Here is a 21,210-nt window from a genome sequence, read left to right as displayed (position 1 = left end):
ATACAGAAGTTGTGTTAGTCCCTAGTTTGTCTGAATATTATATCTGGATCTTCTTTGAAGGCAGTAGAAAAGCACGCTACATATCTTGTTTTTGTGGCGCATACTGTTGTAAGGCACAGTTTGTAGGGATGGGATGAAATGAATGTGTGAAACAGTTCCTTAATAGCTGCCCTGGATACTGGCTCCACTGGTTGGGATTCCTGGAGTGGGTGATGCCTGCATATCAGCCATACTCCAGGGTACTAAGTGGGCTAAAGAAAGACCCTGAGACGGGGTCAAGATCGGCTCCATTCCATATGGTGAGACTGTAAGCACCTTAAATGATGATATGCAGTATAAGTACGGGCTGGTGGAGAATTAGACTTTGTGATGTTGGTTCCTTTCTGAATGCTTACACTGCAGAAACCGCAGGTGTCTCACATTCGAATAAGCCAAGATCTGTGCTGGTGAGGAGTCTGAAATCCCAAAGATTGCACTGATTTTCCTTTTGTTGCCCCATGCTTTTAAAGACTGTGGTTATCTCTCTGTGCCATTAGCCTTGGAGTCCGTCCAGATTGCCAATATCCTTTCCTATGCCCTCTCTTAACCCATCGTTTCTGCTGTTTCCTTGTTATGCCTGCTGCATTGTTTGTGTTCAAATCTCCCAATTAGAAAGCCGCTCTGTGAACATGTACAAAGCAACTGGAGAACACATTTCCACAGTTCTTTCACAGTCCTCTCTCTCTCTCTCTCTCTCTCTCACACACACACACACACGCACACACTTTCTCTCTTTCTCTCACACACCCACACACAACCCCCCCCCCCCATACCATTTCAAACTCATATCAGACTAGGAGTTGTCACTTGTTTGCTGTGTGTTGCTGTTGGCCCAATGCTGTTGCTGAGAGCTGGTTAAGTTGATCAAAAATAGGAGCTTTGTGGCATAAACTGTCCTTTTTCTTACACAGGAAAAAAGAGCAGTATCAGTTCTCTTGGTTGTCAGCTTGCTATTATGCCATTTTCACTGATTGCACCCTCCTGCGGCTATAAAAATTATGTGGCATGAATAATGTATGATGGAAACAAAAACTCTTATGTTAGTTTATTCCCCTCAGCCAAATGTAAATTCATTGAACTCCACCATACGCACACACAAAGAAATAACGGCTGGGGCAGGAGGAACGCCATGACCAAATGTACACGTCAGGCATTGAGTTGCCAAATTTGTAATCCCCCTTTTGTGGGGAGCCCTTCTACTCGGGTTGTGATGCAGGTGGGTAAATCAAATGTTGCGATTTAAATTTTTTCTTTCGACTATTGTTAACTTTATCTTGCGGTATAAAGTTAATAATTAAATGTGAATTTCAAATGACAACCGAATACTGTGTTTTGTAAGTCACCCCGCGCAGGAACAGCTCATAAATGGCAGTAAAGTAAAAGTAAAGTTCTTGATCACTCCCTGAACCCGAACATTGCAATATCAGTAGCTTGGTCAGACTGAAATGTTTATAATTTTACTTTTTATAACTTGATTTAACATTTTGGCATCCTGAAATGGTAATGGAAAATTATTACCATGGAAATTCATTGACTGATTGATATCGCAAGTAGCTAGGCTACCAAGGACCTTCCAGTCCAGTGTGAAAGAGGAGGACAGAAAAACATTTCACTGTTCATGTGTAGTTTATTGTAATGCTTCTTAAGACTTTTGTGAATGGGGGCCTAGAAAATGTATAGGTTTACTAGCTTGTCAGGTTGTAGATCTGACATTAAATGGTAAAGCGCCAGAATCTGGCAACCCTATACAGGCATCTTCTGCGTGCGTTTGCTCCAAAATCCCTCTTCGTCCGAGCCGGCACAGATGGTCTCCTATCCGTCTATGATGTCAAACAGTTTCAGCTGTTGCAGAAGAAATAGCCCCGGATAAAAAAAAGTTTCGAATGTGAATACGAGAAGGCAGTGGGATAAGGAACCTCCCAGACTCCGGTCCGAACAAGGCATCATGTAGGGGAGGGGGAAAAGAGACAGATTAAACCGCAAACATTTTGATTGTTCGTGAACTTTTTTACTTCTCTGACACACAAGCTACACACATGTAAAAACGACAATAACACATTTGTATTATTTTATTTTTGCTAATCTACCAACTAGCCTATAGTGCGTTCAGATCATAAAATGAGAGCTGATTGACGATAGGCTACGTTATAGTAAAATACTGGCAGCACTTCTCCGAGCATTTGCGCAAAATGACCTGTGTTTTCAGAAGTGGACTGTTTTAAGATGGGCCAATGGACCAGTTTCTGAAGATAATCACCAGGCACGGCGGCCAAGCATCTCTAAAAATAAAATAATAATAAAAAGTAGCATAATTGGTACGTAGCCCACTTTGCGACTTGCTAAAAGGAACAACTTCATAAGTTTTATAAAGGTTTTATAATTCATCGCTGGAGACCAGCTACGTTGCCACCTAGTCAAGCCTGGTAAGTGTGTCTGACCTTGTGATAGTTGCTACAACGTAATACACGTCTTGTGTTGTAGGTGGAAATATTTCTTCCTCGCAGTAAAGCATTTGTTGCTGCAGGAATGCTATACTTTAAGTGACTGGTGAGTGAGATTGAAGCGCTTCAAGAGATAGTTTACAGTAGGTGAGCTGCAAAACTGCAGGTGAAGCGGATCGTATTTTTGTTTTTGTTTGTTTTGTTTTTAAAGAAATTAAACATTGGTGGATGCGTGATGTTAAATTGTTTGTTCTGCTACTGCATATTATCATTCATCACTTGCCTGACGTTAATTTGTTGTTTTTAATTCAGCGCATTCCAGCACTGTGGTTGCATTGCGTTTTTACAGTGTGCGCGGCTCAGTTGCTAGGCTGTGGTAATTTTCATAAACTAACCATTTTAATTTCTGTGCTTATATTAGTCTAACAAAGTCAGCCAAACTTTCATGAGCTGGCGTATTTCAGATTGTGGCCAAATATTTGCTTTACTGTACAAACTTCATATTCGTTCACATCCGTGTGCTGTTAAAATGAAATGCTGCAGGTCTTCATAACACAAACATTGTAAAGCAATTATTGTTGCATCCCTTGTTATTTTAGAGTTTTCAGAAATTATTTTGTCGAATTAGCCATTTGGAGTTATTTAGTTAGCTATGGTTAACTGTTTCACTTTGATCAGTATAGTTTTGTTCACTGGTACCACGTGAGAAATTTAGAGATATGATGGCATGACAAACATTTCCTCGTTTCTGAAGGTTACCAAACGCCTGTCTATTAGTTTTAGCTGTCCCAAGGAAAAAACAACCAGTCCTTACGTATAAGATGTACAGACTGCCAACCTAGTTGTCCTTCGTCGATATTTGACACAGAAAGACACTCGAGATGCTTCTCGGTGTCAGCACAGATGCATGTAATTGCAGTGTGAAACTTGGACGTATTTATTTTGATGTACTCAACATAGAAAGAACCAGAGATAGGAAATGGCTGTGTGGTTGCTTGCTTACATTATCTTGCTGCAAAGGTCACAATTTGCGGTAGTGGTACAAAATTAAGCTGGTTATTTGGAATATCCACAACATTAAGAATAGTCCACACATTAAACGTAGCCTATTACTTGTGCATAAACATGTTTAAACACTTATTTGTGCATGCATGCAGTGTGACACGAGGTCCCGTGCTTGTGGCATGCACAGTTGGCTAGGCATTGATTGATCAATTAAAATTTCATTTAATACAGAGCAGAGAGGAAAACTGAATTGTCAAAGAGCACATTGCATGGAAACAATGTGACTTGCGTTATGTCTGATGGTAAAAGGGCACTGATATGAAGTTCTAAAAAGGGAAATATTTCAGTTGAACCATGCAATCCTACCATATCAGCACAGTTCTGCTGGGCTGAAGCACTAGAAGGGAATGCATCTGTCCTTATTAACATGCATTTCACAGTTCTTTGGAATAAACAGCTGAATTCATGGATAAGTTCCGCTCTGAGGCAAAATTACTTTTCAGATCATATTGAGACTTTTTCTGTGATGTTTCCGGTCGTCATGACACCACAATTATGTTTGGCTGCAGTGTTTTGAAGTCTTGAAGTGTCTTGAAAACCAATGGAACTGAAACACATGCACGCACATGCACACGCAGACACACACAAAAACACAAGCAGACACACGCAGCCACATACATCTGAATGACTAGCTCTGAATGACTAGATTGTAATTTAACCTTTGATAGCATGGGAAAACAGGGACATCTCCCTCGCACCAGTCTCCCTTTGTATCTACAAATACCTATGAACGGTGTGTCCCGTGGCAAGTGGTCTGGGCCTTTACACTGTTACACTGCATTTGCACAGCAATCTTTATTTTTGCCTAAGAGGTGGGGTAAAACAAACCTGCAGGCAGTTATCCTGGCATGTTATGTCGTTAGCAGTCTCAAAAGATGCTCCAGAATCGGGGGGGGTGCTGGGAGATGTGTGGGCTGGTTTACGGCTCAGCTGCAACCAGCCAACCCTCAAGGCACGTCTGTTCACTGTACAGTTTTTTTGCTCTCCTAGTGTTATGACTGCGGTGTCAGTTTGAAAATCACAGTTGGGTTCTCTCTCATTTTTAACCCCCTCCGTACACCCACGGTAATGGCTACCATACCGCGCCTGACGGACGCCTTTAATCTTTTCCCCCGCATGGTGCCTTCTTCCCCGGGGGTTGTTGAAATGGCGCGGGCTGCTCGAGCCGTAGGAGAAGACCCCTTTCAGTGGGAGCGCCCTCTGCTCGGAGGGGTAATGATAGTCTTCTGCTCCTCTGCCAAAGAGTCACAGCACATCTCTGGTTACCTCCCGGCCAGCCAGCACCAGGTGGCTCCGCCTCTGCCTCCCTGGTGAAGTCTTGTCCTGTTCCTTTCCCATTATGAAGTGCGCTGTTCCTCTCCTGAGGTGAAAATTGAAAGCAGACTTGTTATGAGGCTTGTTGACAGAATTGACGTTTTTCCAAGTTACTTTGGACGCAGATTTCTGGGAAAAATAATCTTGATAATAGGCTGCTTCGGCAAAATGTTGTCAGATGTTAAAACTGCACCAAGAGCACCAGAAAAGTCTGATGAAGTTTTCCCACATTAAATTTTCTCGAAGGGTGTTCAGATTTGTGCACCTTGGTGGGTTAAGGTCTTGAAGTTCGCCGTACGGTGATAAGGTCTAGGAGAGTCCAAGAAGCTCACATAAACGCCGCTCAGCATTGGGGGCGACACAGCACAATGCATCCTTGGACTCCTTTTACTTTTATTCCTAATTCTGTGGATGCAATAGATGGATTCCTTTTTTAATGTAATAGAATTGCTGGAAAAGCAAGACTGACGTGAGTATCAACGTCCAGTTAAGATATTGCCAACAATATTAGCCAGCTGCCTGTGACATGATCAACTGAACCACGATCACAGGTTGAAGCTCTCCAGCTATTAGCAACACCTAACTTGCTGCATCAAATGTATTTTGTATAATACATCAAGGAAAATAATAACCCAAGAAAATGTTTTGTTGGCATTACCAGGCATTTTAAAATCAGCCATACATACATTTGTGTAATACAGGTCAAATAAAGCAAATTGCCTTAAGAACAGAAAACATGCTAGCTATGGAAAATAACATACTAAATTTTTTCCAGTCTTCTTCACTACTTCTAGCTGCTATTGCTTTTGTTCACCAAGCATTTGTTTACTTAAAAATTCATTGTCGGATGGCAAACCCAACTAAGACGCTGCAGAGATGCAATCAAACAATAATGACACACACGCACTTCCGCAATAGGAAACACTGTGGCTTTGTTGTGGCAACAGACCCAAATCAAAACAAGGTGAAGATCGGAAGCACTTTATTTGAAGCCCTTTGTAGTTAATAAGCATTGCATGATAAGAACTTAGTAATTTTTCACTTTGAGGACAAGACTACAGCCTTATGTATGTTTTCCCATTAAATACATTTTTCTAAATAAATATCTTCAAAAGACATTTCCTTGTACCTATTCCACTGAATTGATATTTACATTGCTTTTCATCCATCTTAATAGAAAAATTAGGTTTGAGAGGCTTCCTTGGGCTAGGATTAAAGTTTAGAATTGAGGTTAGGATTAAGAATTTTTGAATCCATTCTTAAAAATGTTTTTAAATGAATGAACATTTACACCTTTTAGAGCCTCTGATTCTTTTTTCTCCATTATGTCCAGCTAAGCACATTCTTCTGGGTTTATCTTCAAACACCTATTGAACTTTTACTAGTAAAGTTAAAATTCTACTCCAGTTAGACACACGTTACATGACAGTTATGAACTACTAGCACAGTTTCAGAGTCTAGCCCTAGGTGGCCGTTCTGTACTTTTGGAAAATGTGATGCATTTTAAAATGGCTTTTATGCAGGCTAAAGGCACAAAACAGATTCTTTTTTCCCCTTTCAGTTCATGAAGACCTAGGCTTGAACTTCCAAGAGTTGTTGGGCCCTAACCCTAATCCTCGACTATGATGTGCTCTCTCTCCCCAGAACCCCTTGCGATCCAGATTATATTATTAGTTGCACCCCAGGTCAGCCACGCTTCAGCCTTGTTCAGATTCCTGCTAAAGTAGCTGTACAGTGACTGGGATTAACGGTCACGCCTGACCAAATCCCCTCTTTTTGGGTTAAATCTCTGTGCTCGCGGGGGGCCCAGGTCCGACAAACACCCTGCCCTCATGCTCGCCAAGAAAATAAATGACCCAGAAATGAAAACAAGTGGGGCATTCTTTCATTGAAAAAAACCCCAAAGATTGTAAATATGGGTCTATTACTGTCCATTGCTTGTTTTCTTGCTGAAGCTATGCTTGTCCAAAGATCTCCACAGGGTCTAGACATTGATTACCAGACAATCCTCCACCTACCGTTGTAAATATTTTAATATTGTTAAATACACATATCCCTTTGAGGGGTATTTAGCATTGGGACACTTAGCATTGGGGTGACACCAGTGCGTCAGAAAGTTAAACAAACGGGAGGACTTTTCCCACACAGCTGTACTGTCATGAGCTTCACTAGTATGCAAGAGAACACTCACGTTTGTGTTGTTTCTCCTCACGTTCGTGTGACAGCGTACCCAATCAAGCAGAGGATTTGCTCTTAAATTCTGTCACTGTAGAGAAATTGTTAGCTTCTTTTCTCACCAACGTGCTTGTTATTATATCAATTATTATAGTTTTTTTATTTAGCCCTCGTGATCTAATAATTTATAGAATCTTTATCATTAAATAAAACATAGTGTATAAATATCTTACTGTAGAGTGTTAAATAGGAAATATAATGTAATCTGTAAAGCACTCTGACATTTTTTTTCTGTATGAAATAAAACTGATTTATATGATTCAGCTGCAAGATAAGCAAAGTCAGTCATGCTACTCAACAGAAACATAGGCTGAACCCTGTAGACCAGATGTTGTAAGTTTGAAACTGAGGTGTCATTACCCTACAGTAACTGAGAGTCCACTGCAGGCTGTTCTGGCTTTGTTCCACAGGGGTATGGTGGGAAGTCAGCCAAGTCTCTGCAGTTATGGCTGCATTTGCACCTCCTAGCTGGCTGAAAGTCTTGGCACTAGCTCTTCTGTACTGGCCTACAGGGTTGAAAGGGTTGAAACTGGGCTGTGTCCGAATTTGTGCAACTTAACTACTGCATCCTCAAAATATGTACTACGAAGCATGTCTTCTAAGCATTCTGCATGCCGTTTAGTGTGAATTTTTAGTACGCGATGGGCAGTATGTGAAAAATATCCTCCACACTGTTTTCCAACCCTTACACCATAAGATGTTTCACCCTTGAGGCCATGATCACATCTCATTGTTGAAGGAAAACGTCATATTTATGGGAGCAAAATGGTCATTTACTTCCTGAAAAGTTTCCTCCAGAATATACTCAGTGAAACCCCAGAAATGAGTATATCATCCTGGGAATTTTTAAGTATACTGCTTTTTGAGAAAATTTCACCTGACCTACTTTTTTATCGAGTGTACTCAGCAACTATACTCAATAGTAGGCTAGTGCGCTGATTCAGACACGGCCCCCAGTCTCTGGCCCTCTTACGTTTGAGGAGCGCCACACTTGAGCTTGAGCGTCTCCTGCAGGGCTTCAGGTGACATAACGGCAATGCCACCAGTTCCAAACTCGGGGGGGGGGGGGGGGATTACACGAGGAGACTGGGAAGAAAACTCCAAATTCCAGGTGTTGTAGGGTCACTTCTTCACTTTTGAATATTGAATTAGTGTAATTCTAAACTATCTTGCCATTTTTACTTGAATTCCTGTGATGGTACACAGAAAGTAGTGTGACCAATGTGGCATCGCATGTATTTATATTGGTGTATTGGGGGAACACAGTCTGGAAACAGCTGCTGGATTCGGGGCGAGGTCAGGGTGTCTCACCAGCTGGCGCAGCCGGGACCGGCCCCACGGCGAGCTCCTTTGGGCCTGACTCTAATCCCGCGTAACAGGACTCCTCTGCGCCCAGCGGACGCTGGTCTTCAGCCTCGCTTAATGCAGCCATAATTCAGTTTGCTGGGTGATGCGGGTGCTGCCGCCAAAATCCCTCCAGCACAAGGCTGCAGAGTTTCCTCCATTTCACGGGATGAGAACATGGCCCACAGGTAGACTGTGGGACCCCTCAAACCCAAACCCAGCACAGGCCCAAGGGTGATCACGCATGCAAGGCATGAGGGGGGAGGTTTTGTTAACCTTGAGCTTCCACCTCATTGATCCCTCTAGAATTCTCCGCTTGCACACCCTCACACACACACCCTCTTGTCTCAGCTCAACCAACCGAGATTGGACCCGCCTCCCCGCGGGCTGAAATCGGTGTGCAGTATGCTTTGATATCGTTGATGAAGTACCGACTCGATGCCCTACAAAGTTAATCAGCCGAAAAGTATGTTTCGCTGAGGCGGAGCTCTTCTGGAGCGTGCCCCAATTGTTGCAGTGGGAAGGGGCAAACTGTGGAGGTTTACTGTGATTGGTGGTTTTCTGCATTTAAAGACCCCACTTATACAGAGAAATGGGGAACTGCCTGTTTTCACATAGTAACTCGGATCTACATTTATGGAACTAATGGAACAATCAATACCAGTAGAAATAGTTAACCATTGCCATTTTTTTGCGAAAGCGTATTTTTTTACTTAACATCCTAAAAGGTTTTTGAATAACCAACAATTCTTTTGACTGGATAAATGCTTTTGTTGATATTATCATGCCATCAGCTGCACCTGCTGAAACAATTGTGGCTGGTGTTAAAAAGAGTTGGGTGTTCCAAATAGGTACAAAAATGGAAAACGTAAACCAAAATACCAATGTTTATGGACTAGTTTCAGTTCTGGCTGTTATAATGGTGTGAGCCAGTACTTGGAAGAGGGGCTGGGGCCAGCTGGGGACTTTCAGAGATACTCAGATTTGATTTCTGAGTTATTTTAACAGTTATTTGTTATTTTACCTCAGAAAAGAAAAGAATTGTTGCATGTTTGCTTAAAAAGTGCAGTCGGTCACATATCAAAGCACACACATGTCTAGGAATGTGTTGTCTCCTGTTGTTTATTAGTACAGCTGTGGCACAGGAATCCTCCACCAGGCACTGCTGTTCCACAGCAGTGAGAAAAGCAGTTATGAGGTGGAATCGCCTAAAGTCTGTTTCAACATGAGGCAAATTAACTTCTCTGCATGCTTCACCTCATAAGTGTTTCACCTAGTATCACTTCCAGATCTGCTCCCAGAACATACACGTCCATACTCCTAGGCATTGTTTAATTCTGCCTCATGCTGTCTCGAATTAAGCTCTTCTTTTAGGAAATGCGCCTGGCGGTAATTCTTGCTTTTCTTTTTTTAATTATCTGGCTGCGACGGATCCTTTTACAGCATGCATTATTAAAAATCAAGGGCCAGGCTGCACTTAAAGCAGTGAAAGTACATTTGGGCCTTTCGGGTTCTCTCTCTCTCTGTCTCTGATATCCCCTTCAAACTAATAGCTTTGTGTTGCGAAAAGGTATTTGCCCCCTTCCTGTCTAATATTTTATATTTTGGCTTAAGGTCTGAAACTGTGCAGTGCAACAAATATGCAATAACAGAGGAAATCAGGAAGGGGCAAATGCTTTTTCACTGCCCTGTATAACTTTATATAACTCATATACTTTGATGAAAGATTACTGCAAGAAACGGTGCATGGAGGTCATTTACATTTATTCGAAACTCATAACTCAAAACTTTATTCGTAACTTGTCATCGGTGTTGTGTGTTGGCATAATGTTTTGTTTTGGTTTTTTTTGCTCACAGCACCATTGCCATTCACACCGTCTCGTTTCTGTTGCACTCCGGATTGGTTCATTGTAAACTATGAACTCCTGCAATCTTAATTCAGTCAGAGTGTCCTACAGTTCTCCTACTTCAAAATTCACAGACAAAATGTCTGAATGAGGTTCCTATCTGCAAGGCCCAGAGCACAATCAAGACTCTTCACAGCCATCTGTGCTGTGTCCAAGTCCCCCTGTTTCTGCCAGCATGGAGGGTTTTTGAGAGTGGGTGGTAAGACGGGGCCTGCTGTAGGGGATTTCCCCCTGTATGAAGTCTAGCAAGCTGCAAAACATTATGGGACTGAGGGGGGCTTGGCGAGCGGGTTTGCAGATGTGCAGAGGAACATCCGTCATAGCAGCCACGTGTAGTATTTGCCCAAAATCAGTCGGAAAGAGTCGCTTTTTCCATTCTGTAATCATGCATCTGGGACAAATGAGCCGGTATCTTCTTGCCTTTGATTGGTTGTTTCAAATACATTTCTACTGGTTGGGGTAACTGTTGGGGGAGAGGGTTAGTCTGTTAGGAGACTGCAGTTTTGCTTAATAGGCTATTTTTGAGAGCAGAGAGGCAACAAAGGGGCAGCCATGATTTAGATATTTCAGAGTAGTAATACTAGTAGTAGTAATAATAAAAAACTACATTATTTCCCTGCAGAGTCTTTTCTAATATGTATTTTTGTGTCCAAGGAGCTGGTATATGTAGTTTTTATAATTGTAATAATGATGACTCTTGGGGAGTTGGGGTGGCATATGAGATGGGGAACAGAGAGGTGAAGGGACTTGGTATGAGTGAGAGGGAAATGGTGAAGCTTTGTCTCATACACCATAGACTTGCTGTGTGACACCCTGACCTGGAGTTACCTCTGTTCCCCACAGTTGAGAGCAAGAGAAACCACTCAAGCCCTGAAAGCCAATATTAATGATGCCCCTGTCATTACAGTTCCATTATATTTCAACCACGGTTTTCATATTGCTCTGTTGTAACCATGGACCTGTTTTCCATGGTTACAAATTATTTTGAAAATGTTTTTTTATTAAAAACCAAAGCAATAATTAGCACTCTGGAATGCACTCTCTTTGGAGCCATGGATACAGAATTCCTCATCATTCTAAATGTACTGTGTTCTCTAAAGACGAAATGGAGAGCAATGTCCTTTTTCTAAGATTTTACTGCTGTCTCCTTTTACCCCTTTGAGCTTTTTCTTAAGAAGCCAAGTCTATGTGATATCAGGTTAATGGGTAATGCAGTGGTATTGTAGCCTTTCTCTTAGATACTGATATGGGACTGTACCACAGCATGGCCAATTTCTGTGCTGTATGTTTTCTTCATTATGAATCTTTGCTGACTGAGCAAGAAAGCCCATTGATTCAACCTCCATATCAAACTCCAGCCCTCCCCCACCATTTCCTGTTCTACTTCCCATGCTGGGGAAGGGCAATGACCTGGAACTGATCTCAGCTTCCTGTTGTGAGCCTGTGCTTCCTGTAGAGTTGTGGGCCAGGGGGTTTGAGGTGAAACGTTAAAGGTCATGGTTTCCAGGTGGAGGTGTTTGGTGTAGGGTGATGTTTCATCCCAAGACAGGATTCACAGTTTGTGTAAATATCACAAAGTGTTTGTGTTAGTGTCACCTTTAATTGATCACTGCAATAATAGAAAAGCTTCCACGTGAAGAATAGAAATGCTGGTCTTGATAGAACATCAATCGAACAAACAAACTGCTGACCTAATATATTTGTACTCCTGTCTCAATACGATTGGAAGAGTCAAGTGTAAACATTTAAGTTACAAAGGACCTTCATCACCCTTAGTCATTGTCTGCTCAAACACAAACACCCATTTTAATTTCCTGCCCTTGCTTAAGTTTTCATGTACCGTGAATGGGTCATCATACTTCCTTGTGAATCAAGATGAGCCCAGGAGTGGCTCAGATCATAGGACACAGTCAGCTTGGGAGTTGCTCATAAGAGACAACACCACAGCGAAACAGTGCAGTCAGCCTGGGAGGGGCTCACAAGAGGCCACAGCACGGTGAAAGCCCACAGTGAGCCTGGAAGTGGTGGAGAAGCAGGGGCTATAGCAGGACAGACAGGCTTCACGCCAGCACAGCCATTGAGAAGGGGGGGGGGTGGCATCCACTTACACACACCCTGGGGTGTCACTGATCCCCTGCAGCAGGAGGGCAGAAAAGCTTAAGACCTCAGCTGTCTCCAGGAATCCCTCTCTCCCTGCCGCCACACCCCGCGTTCATTAGGCACACCCTCACAAGGCACCCAAGAATCCGGGGCGCACGCAGGCCCGGACCGTCAGCTGGGCTCTGCACATTCCACAGGGTGGAGAGAAGTTTCCGGAAACACATGGTCTGTAAAGAAGCTACATGCCTGAGCTTGTGGGTCTATTGTACACTGTGTACAATGGGGTGAGGGTGATTGGACATGTTAATACGTCGTGTTAAAAGTTCCCCACGATGTGGGGGGTGCTGGGATAGAACAGCCTAGAAAGTGCTGAGTAAATCAGGCCAGGGGAGACACAGTGACACGGAATGAGAAAGACCGTCACAAGCACTGGGACGCTTTTTCTGTTTTCCATTCACAGCGACCACTCTGGTCTCAAAGACAAACCCCCCCCCCCCCCTGCTCTCCCATTACTTCTTTCAAGCCAGGGTGGGGGGCGGGGGTTTGAGGTGAGGGAGTTCGTAGCGCAAACAGCTGCCAGCACCTCTTTTTTGTGCAGGATGGGCGCAGATTAACCAGCATGCACTGCAACTCGCCTCAATAGGGGGTCACGGCCTGTCTGCGGAGCCTTTGTGCGGCCGCATAAAGCCTCCATTCTCCAGGGTCCTCAGACACAGCCGGCCGTGTACACCGAGGGGCGGCGGTGGCGTGGGCGGGGAGGTTGGGACTGTGCGGACCCAGGCCCACGGAATGCCAGAGAGCAGGCGCGTCGGGCCAGTGGGGCGCGCAGGGGGAAGCCCTTCATTACCCGCGGCATCGGGGCTATCTGGCTCCAGGGCCGAAAACAGCCAGGCTTTAATGGACCAGCCTGCCTGCGATGGACCAACCTCCCCGATGAGGAACTGACATCCCCAGTGTTCCACTCTCCGCCGCCGCCCCCCCCACCTCCTGCACAGTACAGACTGTTGATTCACTCAGCCGTGCAGTCCCTCGGTCTCCTAATCGCTGAATGATTCTGAAATGGAACTTTCCCTCCTTGCATTTCTTCACTGTGTTCCCAGAACCTTTGCTCAGTGAGGAAGCCCATTAGTGGAGCCCACATCCCTCAGACACTTAAACGCTACACTACTGTGTGTGGGTGCGTCAAACTCTGAATACCCTGTTTGGAAATTTGCAGATAATGCATTGTGTACTGATATTTTTACTTCAGGAAGTTGACTGATTATATTAAGAAGATGAGATGAGTGGGAAACATGAGCAATAAATGGAAAATGAAAAGGTTGTTTGTTTAGATAGTCAATCAAACTCCAGTCCAGGAGGGCTGCAGTGCCAGGCTTAACTCCAGTCCTGGAGGTCCGCAGTGCCAGGCTTAATTCTAGTCCAGGAGGGCTGTGGTGTTTTAGCATTTAAGTGCTGATTTTAAGTCAGTGGCATGTTAAAGGGGCTGCACATCTGGTTTTCATGGCTTAAATTGGCTCTCCGGGACTGGAGTCAAACCTGCAGATGTTGCAGCTGTCCAAGACATGAGTTAAACCTGTTTACACTGGGGTCCTCCAGGACTTCAGTTAAACCTGCAGACACTGGGGTCCTCCTGGACTTCAGTGAAACCTGCAGACCCTGGGGTCCTCCAGGGCTGGAGTTCAACCTGCAGACATTAAAGTATTTTTGGAGAAAAGGCTAGCAAGCATCTAAAGTAATTCAGCAGTATCTTGCCTGTCTTATTTTTCAGTTGGTTTAGGCTTGATCACAATGTAAGAACTGCCTGATTTAATAAAGGCAGGTGTGGATGTTGTGTTCAGAGTATTTCTAGATATGGTGGGTGGCTTTCTTTCCTGACGGAGAACCTCACACAGCTGAAGGCACACCAAAGACACACACAGCAGGGCGAAGCAACACACACAAACTTGTTTCACCTGTTTGATGTTTGGATCACACAAGCGCCATGTCTTGTTCTCAGTGTCGTAAAGCGAATGAGACGGGGGGCCCGCAGGCCTTGGTCTGGCACAGGAAGGAGGGATGGGGGAGGGAACATGAGCAAACGAGTGAGTCAAGCGCAGCTTTCTCTGGGCTCTCGTTCTTTCCAGCTCAGGTCATGGTTAGGACTCCTAGTTCTGTTCTCATTCTGTGGGAAGAAAAGGAGTGAATGAGGCAGCAGGAGGAGGGGCCTGGTTCTGAAGTTTTCTTGTTTTCTTCTTTGCCGAGTCGGATCACGGTCTTGGGCGCGTTCCATTGACAAGTTTGTTCCAGAAACTGAGGAACTATGGAAATTGACACTTCATTCTCTGGCTTTTAATTGGCTCTGAAATATAACCCCTTTCTCTCAATTTTTCTCTCCTATGCCCTCTCTTATCCCGTCATTTCTGTTGTTTTCTTGTTATGCCGGCTGCCTTGTTTGTGTTCAAATTTCCCAATTAGAAAGCAGCTGTGTGAATGTGTACAGAGCAACCAGAGAACACACCGTGCTCTCTCTCTCTTCTCCTCCCCTCCAGTGGGTGTTTGGGAATTTCATATTAACATCATGATGTCATAATTGTAGCGTATTTGGTCATTGGATTGAGCTTCATTCTGACATTTATTGGGAATATGTAGGAATGTGATTTTTAAACTGCAGTTTTTTATTGTTAAAGCTGCATGCAGATAATTTATGTTTAGCCTTTGATTTAAATGGTTTCATATTGGAGTTGCTCCATATCCTGTCAATCATACATTCATTTCAATGAGCCAATAAATCAGACTTTTAACTGGTTAAAATGGATGGGGGGGGGGGAATTTAATCAGAAATGAGAGCATTCATGGTCCCCTTAGGAGTGGAATGAGAGCCTAATATGAGCGATAACACGGGTTTTATTCCCCTGACGTCAATCAGTCTTTATATGTATGTAGCGTCCTTAACAAACATATCACAATGGAAATTCTGCAGAGACTCCCCAGCCCCTTAAAAGATGATCGGGCCTAGCTCCTGGTGTATTATGGGATGCAGAAAAAAATAGCTCAGTAAATACAAACATACTGGTGAAAACAGTCCAGGGCTATTAGAGGTGACAGGGCAACTCTTTGCTTGGTTTGCAGGAATGAGGCTCATGAAGGCTATGAATAAGCAGTCTGTTCAAGTTCCTGACGGGATTCCTCCATACAGTACAAAGCCCTTGAGACCCTTGTGGCTTAAGAAGGCTCTGGAAAGACAGTTCTCTGTAGCCTTATGGCCGAGGCCAGAGTTTGATTTATCCCTTCAAGAAAGAGAGGCGCGATTGAGTGAAAGAGAGAGAGAGAGAGAGAGAGAGACCTTTTTCACAATGAGCTTATTCCTCCCGCATGGTTGCCAGTTTTTTATGGTTTCAATCTGTTCAGCAAAGCTGATTACACATACAGCCAATAACCCCCCACCACACATGCACACACACACAAACAGGTGCTACAACCAGCTGTCAGATTTCACACTCTTTTTCAAAAGACATTGGGAGCCACATGCAGACTCACATGAACCTGATGGGGTTCTTGTGGGTTCTTGGTTTGGTTTTATGGCTCAGAACACTAAAAATCACTCAATGAATTGTGAGTCTTTAAGTATTGTTTCTCTAAGTATTGTTTATAGGGAGTGATAGCCCCTATTAGCTCCTTGCGGTAAAGTATTTGGAAGTAGTGTATGTGTCCGGCAGAAGTGTAATACGGTGATTTTTTTCGTGGTTGCAGATTGAGTACCAGGCGTGTTGCGATGGCGGTGACCTCCCAGTAACCCCGCTTTCTGCGCGACCCGCCGTCTCTCCCAAAATGAGTGACCCCTCTCAGCCGCCTCTGGAGGGGACGCCCCCTGGCGTGGCCGAGGTGGACACGTGCCGACTGGCGATGGACAGGAAGTACGACGTCGTCCCCGCGCTCATCTGCTCCACCTGCTGCTTGTTCGGAATCGTCTATTGCTTCTTTGGTAAGCCTGGACCGCGGAGACCCGCACACGCACACGGATGTGCACTCGTACCTGGGCACTCAGACATGCGTGCGCATGTGCCTGCGCGTCTGTGCGTGTGTATGTGCACATATGGGCGCATATGCATGTATTTGTGCATGTGCACGGTAGTAAGCATATATGTGGTTGTGTCTGTTTGTGTGTGTGTGTGTGTGTGTGCAAGTGTAGGCTGTCCATACCCACATAAACACACACACACACACAGAAAAAATCTGACGCAGAAAAATGATTTTTTTCCTGGGTGTTTCCCTCAGTACAAACATCCCTAGTGCAGAAGTGGGCTCACAAAACTGCAGTTCTTGGTCAATCCACTAGAGGCTCCCTTACAAGGACGGCTATTAGGCTTATTCAGTTTGAAACTCGGGAGGCCTGCCCAGATAAATTAAGCAGATTAGCCATTTCCCCCCCACCTGGTAGAGACAGATGGAACCACATTCCCTTCTGCTGTGCTGTGCAACGATGCGCCGCCTGGATTACCTGGTTTTACAGGTTCAGATCCCATTAACCCCGCAGCTGTGAATGTTTCCGTGGGAACGAGGAAGAGATGGGTGGATTACCGTAATTTACCAGCATAATCTGAGTGCAGGGTCACTGTGTGTAGTCAGACAGAAAGCCTCTAAGGTTTCTAAAGCAAGGCCCTGTTGGGTCACACTGTGGGAGTGCTCTCTCCGACCTCCAAATAAATGTAGCATCTGCTGCCCCTCTGTGGATATAATTGGGTACTGCATTGTTTGTATACTGCCCAGATGTGGTTTAAAGTCTTCCATTGTCTCCCTTCACCGCTTATTTATATTGAAAGAAACTAATTTGTCCCATTTAATTAAATTCACTATTTTTTTTGTTGGCATGTCATACTATTCATCTATATCAGACATGATTAAAATTCTTAAGCAAATGTTTTGCCGACCTTGAACAAGCATCTATGGTCATACATTCTAAAATATAATGAAATATACATATGAATATATGGATAGACACATATATTTTGCATGAATATATGGTGAATTCATTTTTAGCAGAGTGGTTAGTGCAGTGTTCTCTATGCATTTTTGAAATTATTATTTTTGACAAGATATTTGATCAATATATTTTTCATATTTTTTACAATATATGAAGAACAGTAATCTCTTATATATATTTCTATGTATTTTACACTATAATGCTGCAATATATTATAGACGTTCCATATATTGGAAAATATATTCTCGTGTGAGTGAGTTCTGTTGTGCCCAAAAAGTCATTGAGAACAGGAATGCCAATGTACTTTTTCTGGCACAGACAAGAAAAACAAAAGGATTATCATAATGCCTCATATTCATTCTAACAAAACAACCCAGGATTAATTAAAAATTTTAGGCAGGTTGGAAAAGCTGCTTAGAAAAAATGCATCACTTTGACTTATTTCCCTTTAAAAATGATTTGCCCTCTTCCTGATTTTCTCTATTATTGTATATTTGTCACTCTGAATGGTTTCAAATCTTCATTCAGACTATAATATTAGACAAACCTGTGTAAGTACAAAACACATTCATCTGTGCTTAAGCAGATGCACAAGTCTTTCATTTACATTCATATACTGTACATATACAGTATATATTTCATATTAAATAAGAGTACCGTTCTACCACACTGTCATCGGGGTAATTAGTATAATTTAGCATCTCTACTGTATAAAGCAGGGTGCCACATGTATCGTGCTTTGGGTGTTTGTGCTGTTGCCTGCAGGTGGTGAACATGTTTTATTGAAAATGTTTAATTCTTCCTCCTCTCATCTCCTTTATTTTCTGCCCCTCCCTCTCTCCCTCCCTCCCTCTCTCTCAGGGTACCGCTGCTTCAAGGCGGTGATGTTCCTGTCGGGGCTGATGTTCGGCTCGGTGGTCATCTTCCTGCTCTGCTACAAGGAGCGCATCCTGGATGTGCCGCTGAGCGTGGAGGCCAGCGCGGGCATCGGGGTGGGCATCGGGGCGCTGTGCGGCCTGGTCACCATGCTGGTGCGCAGTGTGGGCCTCTTCCTGACCGGCCTGCAGCTGGGCCTGCTGCTCGCCATCGCCGCCCTGCTGGCCGCCAGCCCGTACTACAGCCCGGGCACGGTGTGGGTGCCGCTGGGCACGCTGCTGGGCGCGGGCACCGTGTGCGCCGTCCTGGCGCTGCACTGGCAGCGCCTCTTCACCGTGCTCTCCACCGCCGCCTTCGGGGCGGCCGTCCTGACGGCGTGTGCCGACTACTTTGTGGAGACGCTGGCGCTGGGGGCGCACCTGTACGACCGGCTGCGGATGACACCCACGGCGCCGCTCTGCTGGTACGGCTGGGTCATCGCGGGTGTCTGGCCGGTGCTCGGCCTGATGGGCGTCTTCATACAGTGGAAGCTGACGGGGGAGGGGTACTCCCACACAGAGGGTGAGTCGCCTGCATCTCTTTGGATGGACTGTGCTTTTGTCACAATATGCCTTCCGAACTGCGGCATTTCAAATGTCAAAGTGCAGAATGGACCATGATCGTAGTTCATCATGAATTAAAATGTCTGTGTTTCTGTGTTTCTGTGTGTGTGTGTGTGTGTGTGTATGTGTCTGTGTGTGTGTGTGTGTCTCAGTCATTGTGAGCCGGCGGCAGAAGCGGGTGCAGCTGATGAGGATCCGCCAGAGGGACGCTAAGAAGCGGCAGCAAGCCGGCGGCCAGGAGGGAGTGTACCGCCGCAAGCCGACGCCCATCAAGCGCTACGCGGGAGACGTGCTGGCGCCGGTCGGTCTGCCCGCCTCTCTGAGCCTCCGCACTGCCGCTGCTCTTAAAAACTCTGAGACATTGTGCATCCTGCTGAGTCAAAATGGTGGATCGCATGCTCTGAAAGAAAAACCACCATTTTAAATCAGCAATAAGATGCTTTTTATTATTCTCACATACTGTAATAAAATAAACGTAATTTATTGCTAATTGTAGCATCAGCTTTTCTTTTTGGTGAGTTTACCATGGAGATGTGTGTGTTGCTGAATCACTCCTACCTTCATTAAAGGGAGAGTGAACTCTCTGACCACATTGTCTCCCCCCTCCCTTTGCCTCTGCTCATCCCTCCTTTCTCTTTTCTGATCTTTCCTTTCCCCTCCTCCTCCCCTCCCACCTCCCCTCTCCGCCCCGCAGAGTTACCTGCAAAGTCTGAGAGATCGGCAGATGGGCACAGGCACCTCTCTGAGCAGCCTGGGCACCGCCAACCACACCCTGATCGACTTTGACTTTGAGACGGGCTCCACCGTGCCTCTCACGGCCACCACCCCCGTCATCAGGGTCTGAAAGGGGAATTTCGGTGCACTCACCAAACCCCCCCGCCGCCCAAAACTTCCGGAAACTCCTCTCATTTCATCCCTAGCTACGCTTAAGAACACAGGAATACACAATGACTAGAACAAGTCATTCAGCCCACCTTAACGGCTCATCATTATCACCTACAGGCTACAAGGTAGCCAACCAAGCCTGGACTTGCAGACACCTGCAGGGTCTTTGACCCGAATACGTTCCTCACACCGAGCCATCCTATAGCCCCCCAGCCAATCGGGACAGACCCACAGCGTGTGATCACCCCCCCTCACCCTGGGGCAACGGGAAGACGCTGAGCTCATTCCAAGGGGCCGAAGGGCTGGTGCGTTTCGAAGGAGGGGGGAGAATTCCAAAAATGCGGTGCTCTAGGAAGAGACACGGACATACGCACAAATGCCGCTTCCTGTTTGAGTCTGATGTTTAAGGCGTGTAAAGTTAAACATCCTGCACCTACACTAAGAGGGCAGAGGTGTAAATGCTTCCTGTGTGTGATCTGCTCTGCACGTGGGTAGTGAGGACCCAGAAAATCATTTTTGAATCTGCCCTTCATCTCAGCCCTGATCCACTCCCTAGATCCCTGATCTGTGGAATGCGTGCCCTGTTTCCCGTCAATCAAAGCGGTTTACGGACGCAAAGCAGCATAAAAAACCCACTTCCTTCTCTGCAGGCGAACGCGAGAATTTGGTGCTTTTGGTGGAATCGAGAGACCTGTGATTGGCTCCTGTGCAGTTCAGATGAGCCAGTATTCAAGACGGTACAATGAAGTAGGAGTACAATGAATATGCAAAGACCTGACCACATCGCACTTACAGGGACTTTGAACCGTTAGGAAGATCCGTAATCATCTGAATACTGATGCTATACTTTAGCACTGTGGTCAGGTTTGCATCTGTTTTGTAGGATCTAGTGCCTTTTTACATGTAGTGCTAGGGCTCCATGAAAAAGATAAACGCTCAATGGCTAACAATGGTCAGTGTTAACTGACAGCTCAATCTGATTACACATTAGATGAAAGTTTTTGTTGTTCTTGAGATGTGGGTACGAATGTGTGTTAGGGAGGGGGGTTATCTACATAAAGACTAATTTAATGTGTTTAAAAAATCTCACTGTTTCTGGATCACAAAGACTAATATACAGTAAAGAAAGAAGACAAAGACAAAGACTAATACCCAGCAGAGTATTATTTTGCCTGTGAAATGAGTTAAGGTACAATTGTTCAGTGTTTTTATTGTTTTCTTTTATATACTGAAACTGGTATGACTGAACATAAATGGCACTCTGATAATGTGTATAGATAAACTATTAAAAGACAAAAATTCAAATCTTTTGCGTCCTTCTCTGGAGAAACACGGCAACCTTTACTTGTCCACAGAAAACGAAGACAAACACACTGGCAAAAAAATAGAACCTCCCAGGCGGTGGTGTGAGTTTAGATCCTGTTCTCTTATTGGTCGGTGCC

The 21,210-nt window shown here is 44.7% G+C and overlaps 1 protein-coding gene across 3 annotated transcripts; it reads left to right on the top strand.

The window, feature by feature from the left end:
- Nucleotides 1-1,159: 1,159 nt before the first annotated feature.
- LOC135234494 (transmembrane protein 198-like) lies at nucleotides 1,160-21,073 on the top strand. Of its 3 annotated transcripts, none has more exons than XM_064299166.1 (5): nucleotides 1,160-1,255; nucleotides 16,175-16,406; nucleotides 18,267-18,842; nucleotides 19,036-19,184; nucleotides 19,578-21,073. In XM_064299166.1, exons 1-5 carry the CDS (start codon nucleotides 1,169-1,171, stop codon nucleotides 19,725-19,727), a joined length of 1,194 nt encoding a protein of 397 aa, XP_064155236.1. In that variant the 5' UTR covers nucleotides 1,160-1,168; the 3' UTR covers nucleotides 19,728-21,073. The 3 variants fall into 3 exon arrangements, with proteins under 3 accessions (XP_064155236.1, XP_064155239.1, XP_064155237.1); XM_064299169.1 differs by lacking the exon at nucleotides 1,160-1,255 and adding an exon at nucleotides 1,786-2,354; XM_064299167.1 differs by lacking the exon at nucleotides 1,160-1,255 and adding an exon at nucleotides 1,789-2,462.
- Nucleotides 21,074-21,210: the final 137 nt, after the last annotated feature.

Source organism: Anguilla rostrata, chromosome 11, assembly GCF_018555375.3.
Source record: "Anguilla rostrata isolate EN2019 chromosome 11, ASM1855537v3, whole genome shotgun sequence".
NCBI lineage: Eukaryota > Metazoa > Chordata > Actinopteri > Anguilliformes > Anguillidae > Anguilla > Anguilla rostrata.
Note: the sequence above shows the minus strand (reverse complement) of the source record. Positions and strands in the feature narration are given on the sequence as shown.

Coding starts and splice junctions, on each gene's coding strand:
- LOC135234494 (XM_064299166.1), top strand. CDS start 1,169: ATGACCAAATGTACACGTCAGGCATTGAGTTGCCAAATTTGTAATCCC. Junction 1,256..16,174: donor CTACTCGGGTTGTGATGCAG/GTGGGTAAATCA, acceptor TCGTGGTTGCAG/ATTGAGTACCAGGCGTGTTG. Junction 18,843..19,035: donor GGGGTACTCCCACACAGAGG/GTGAGTCGCCTG, acceptor TGTGTGTCTCAG/TCATTGTGAGCCGGCGGCAG.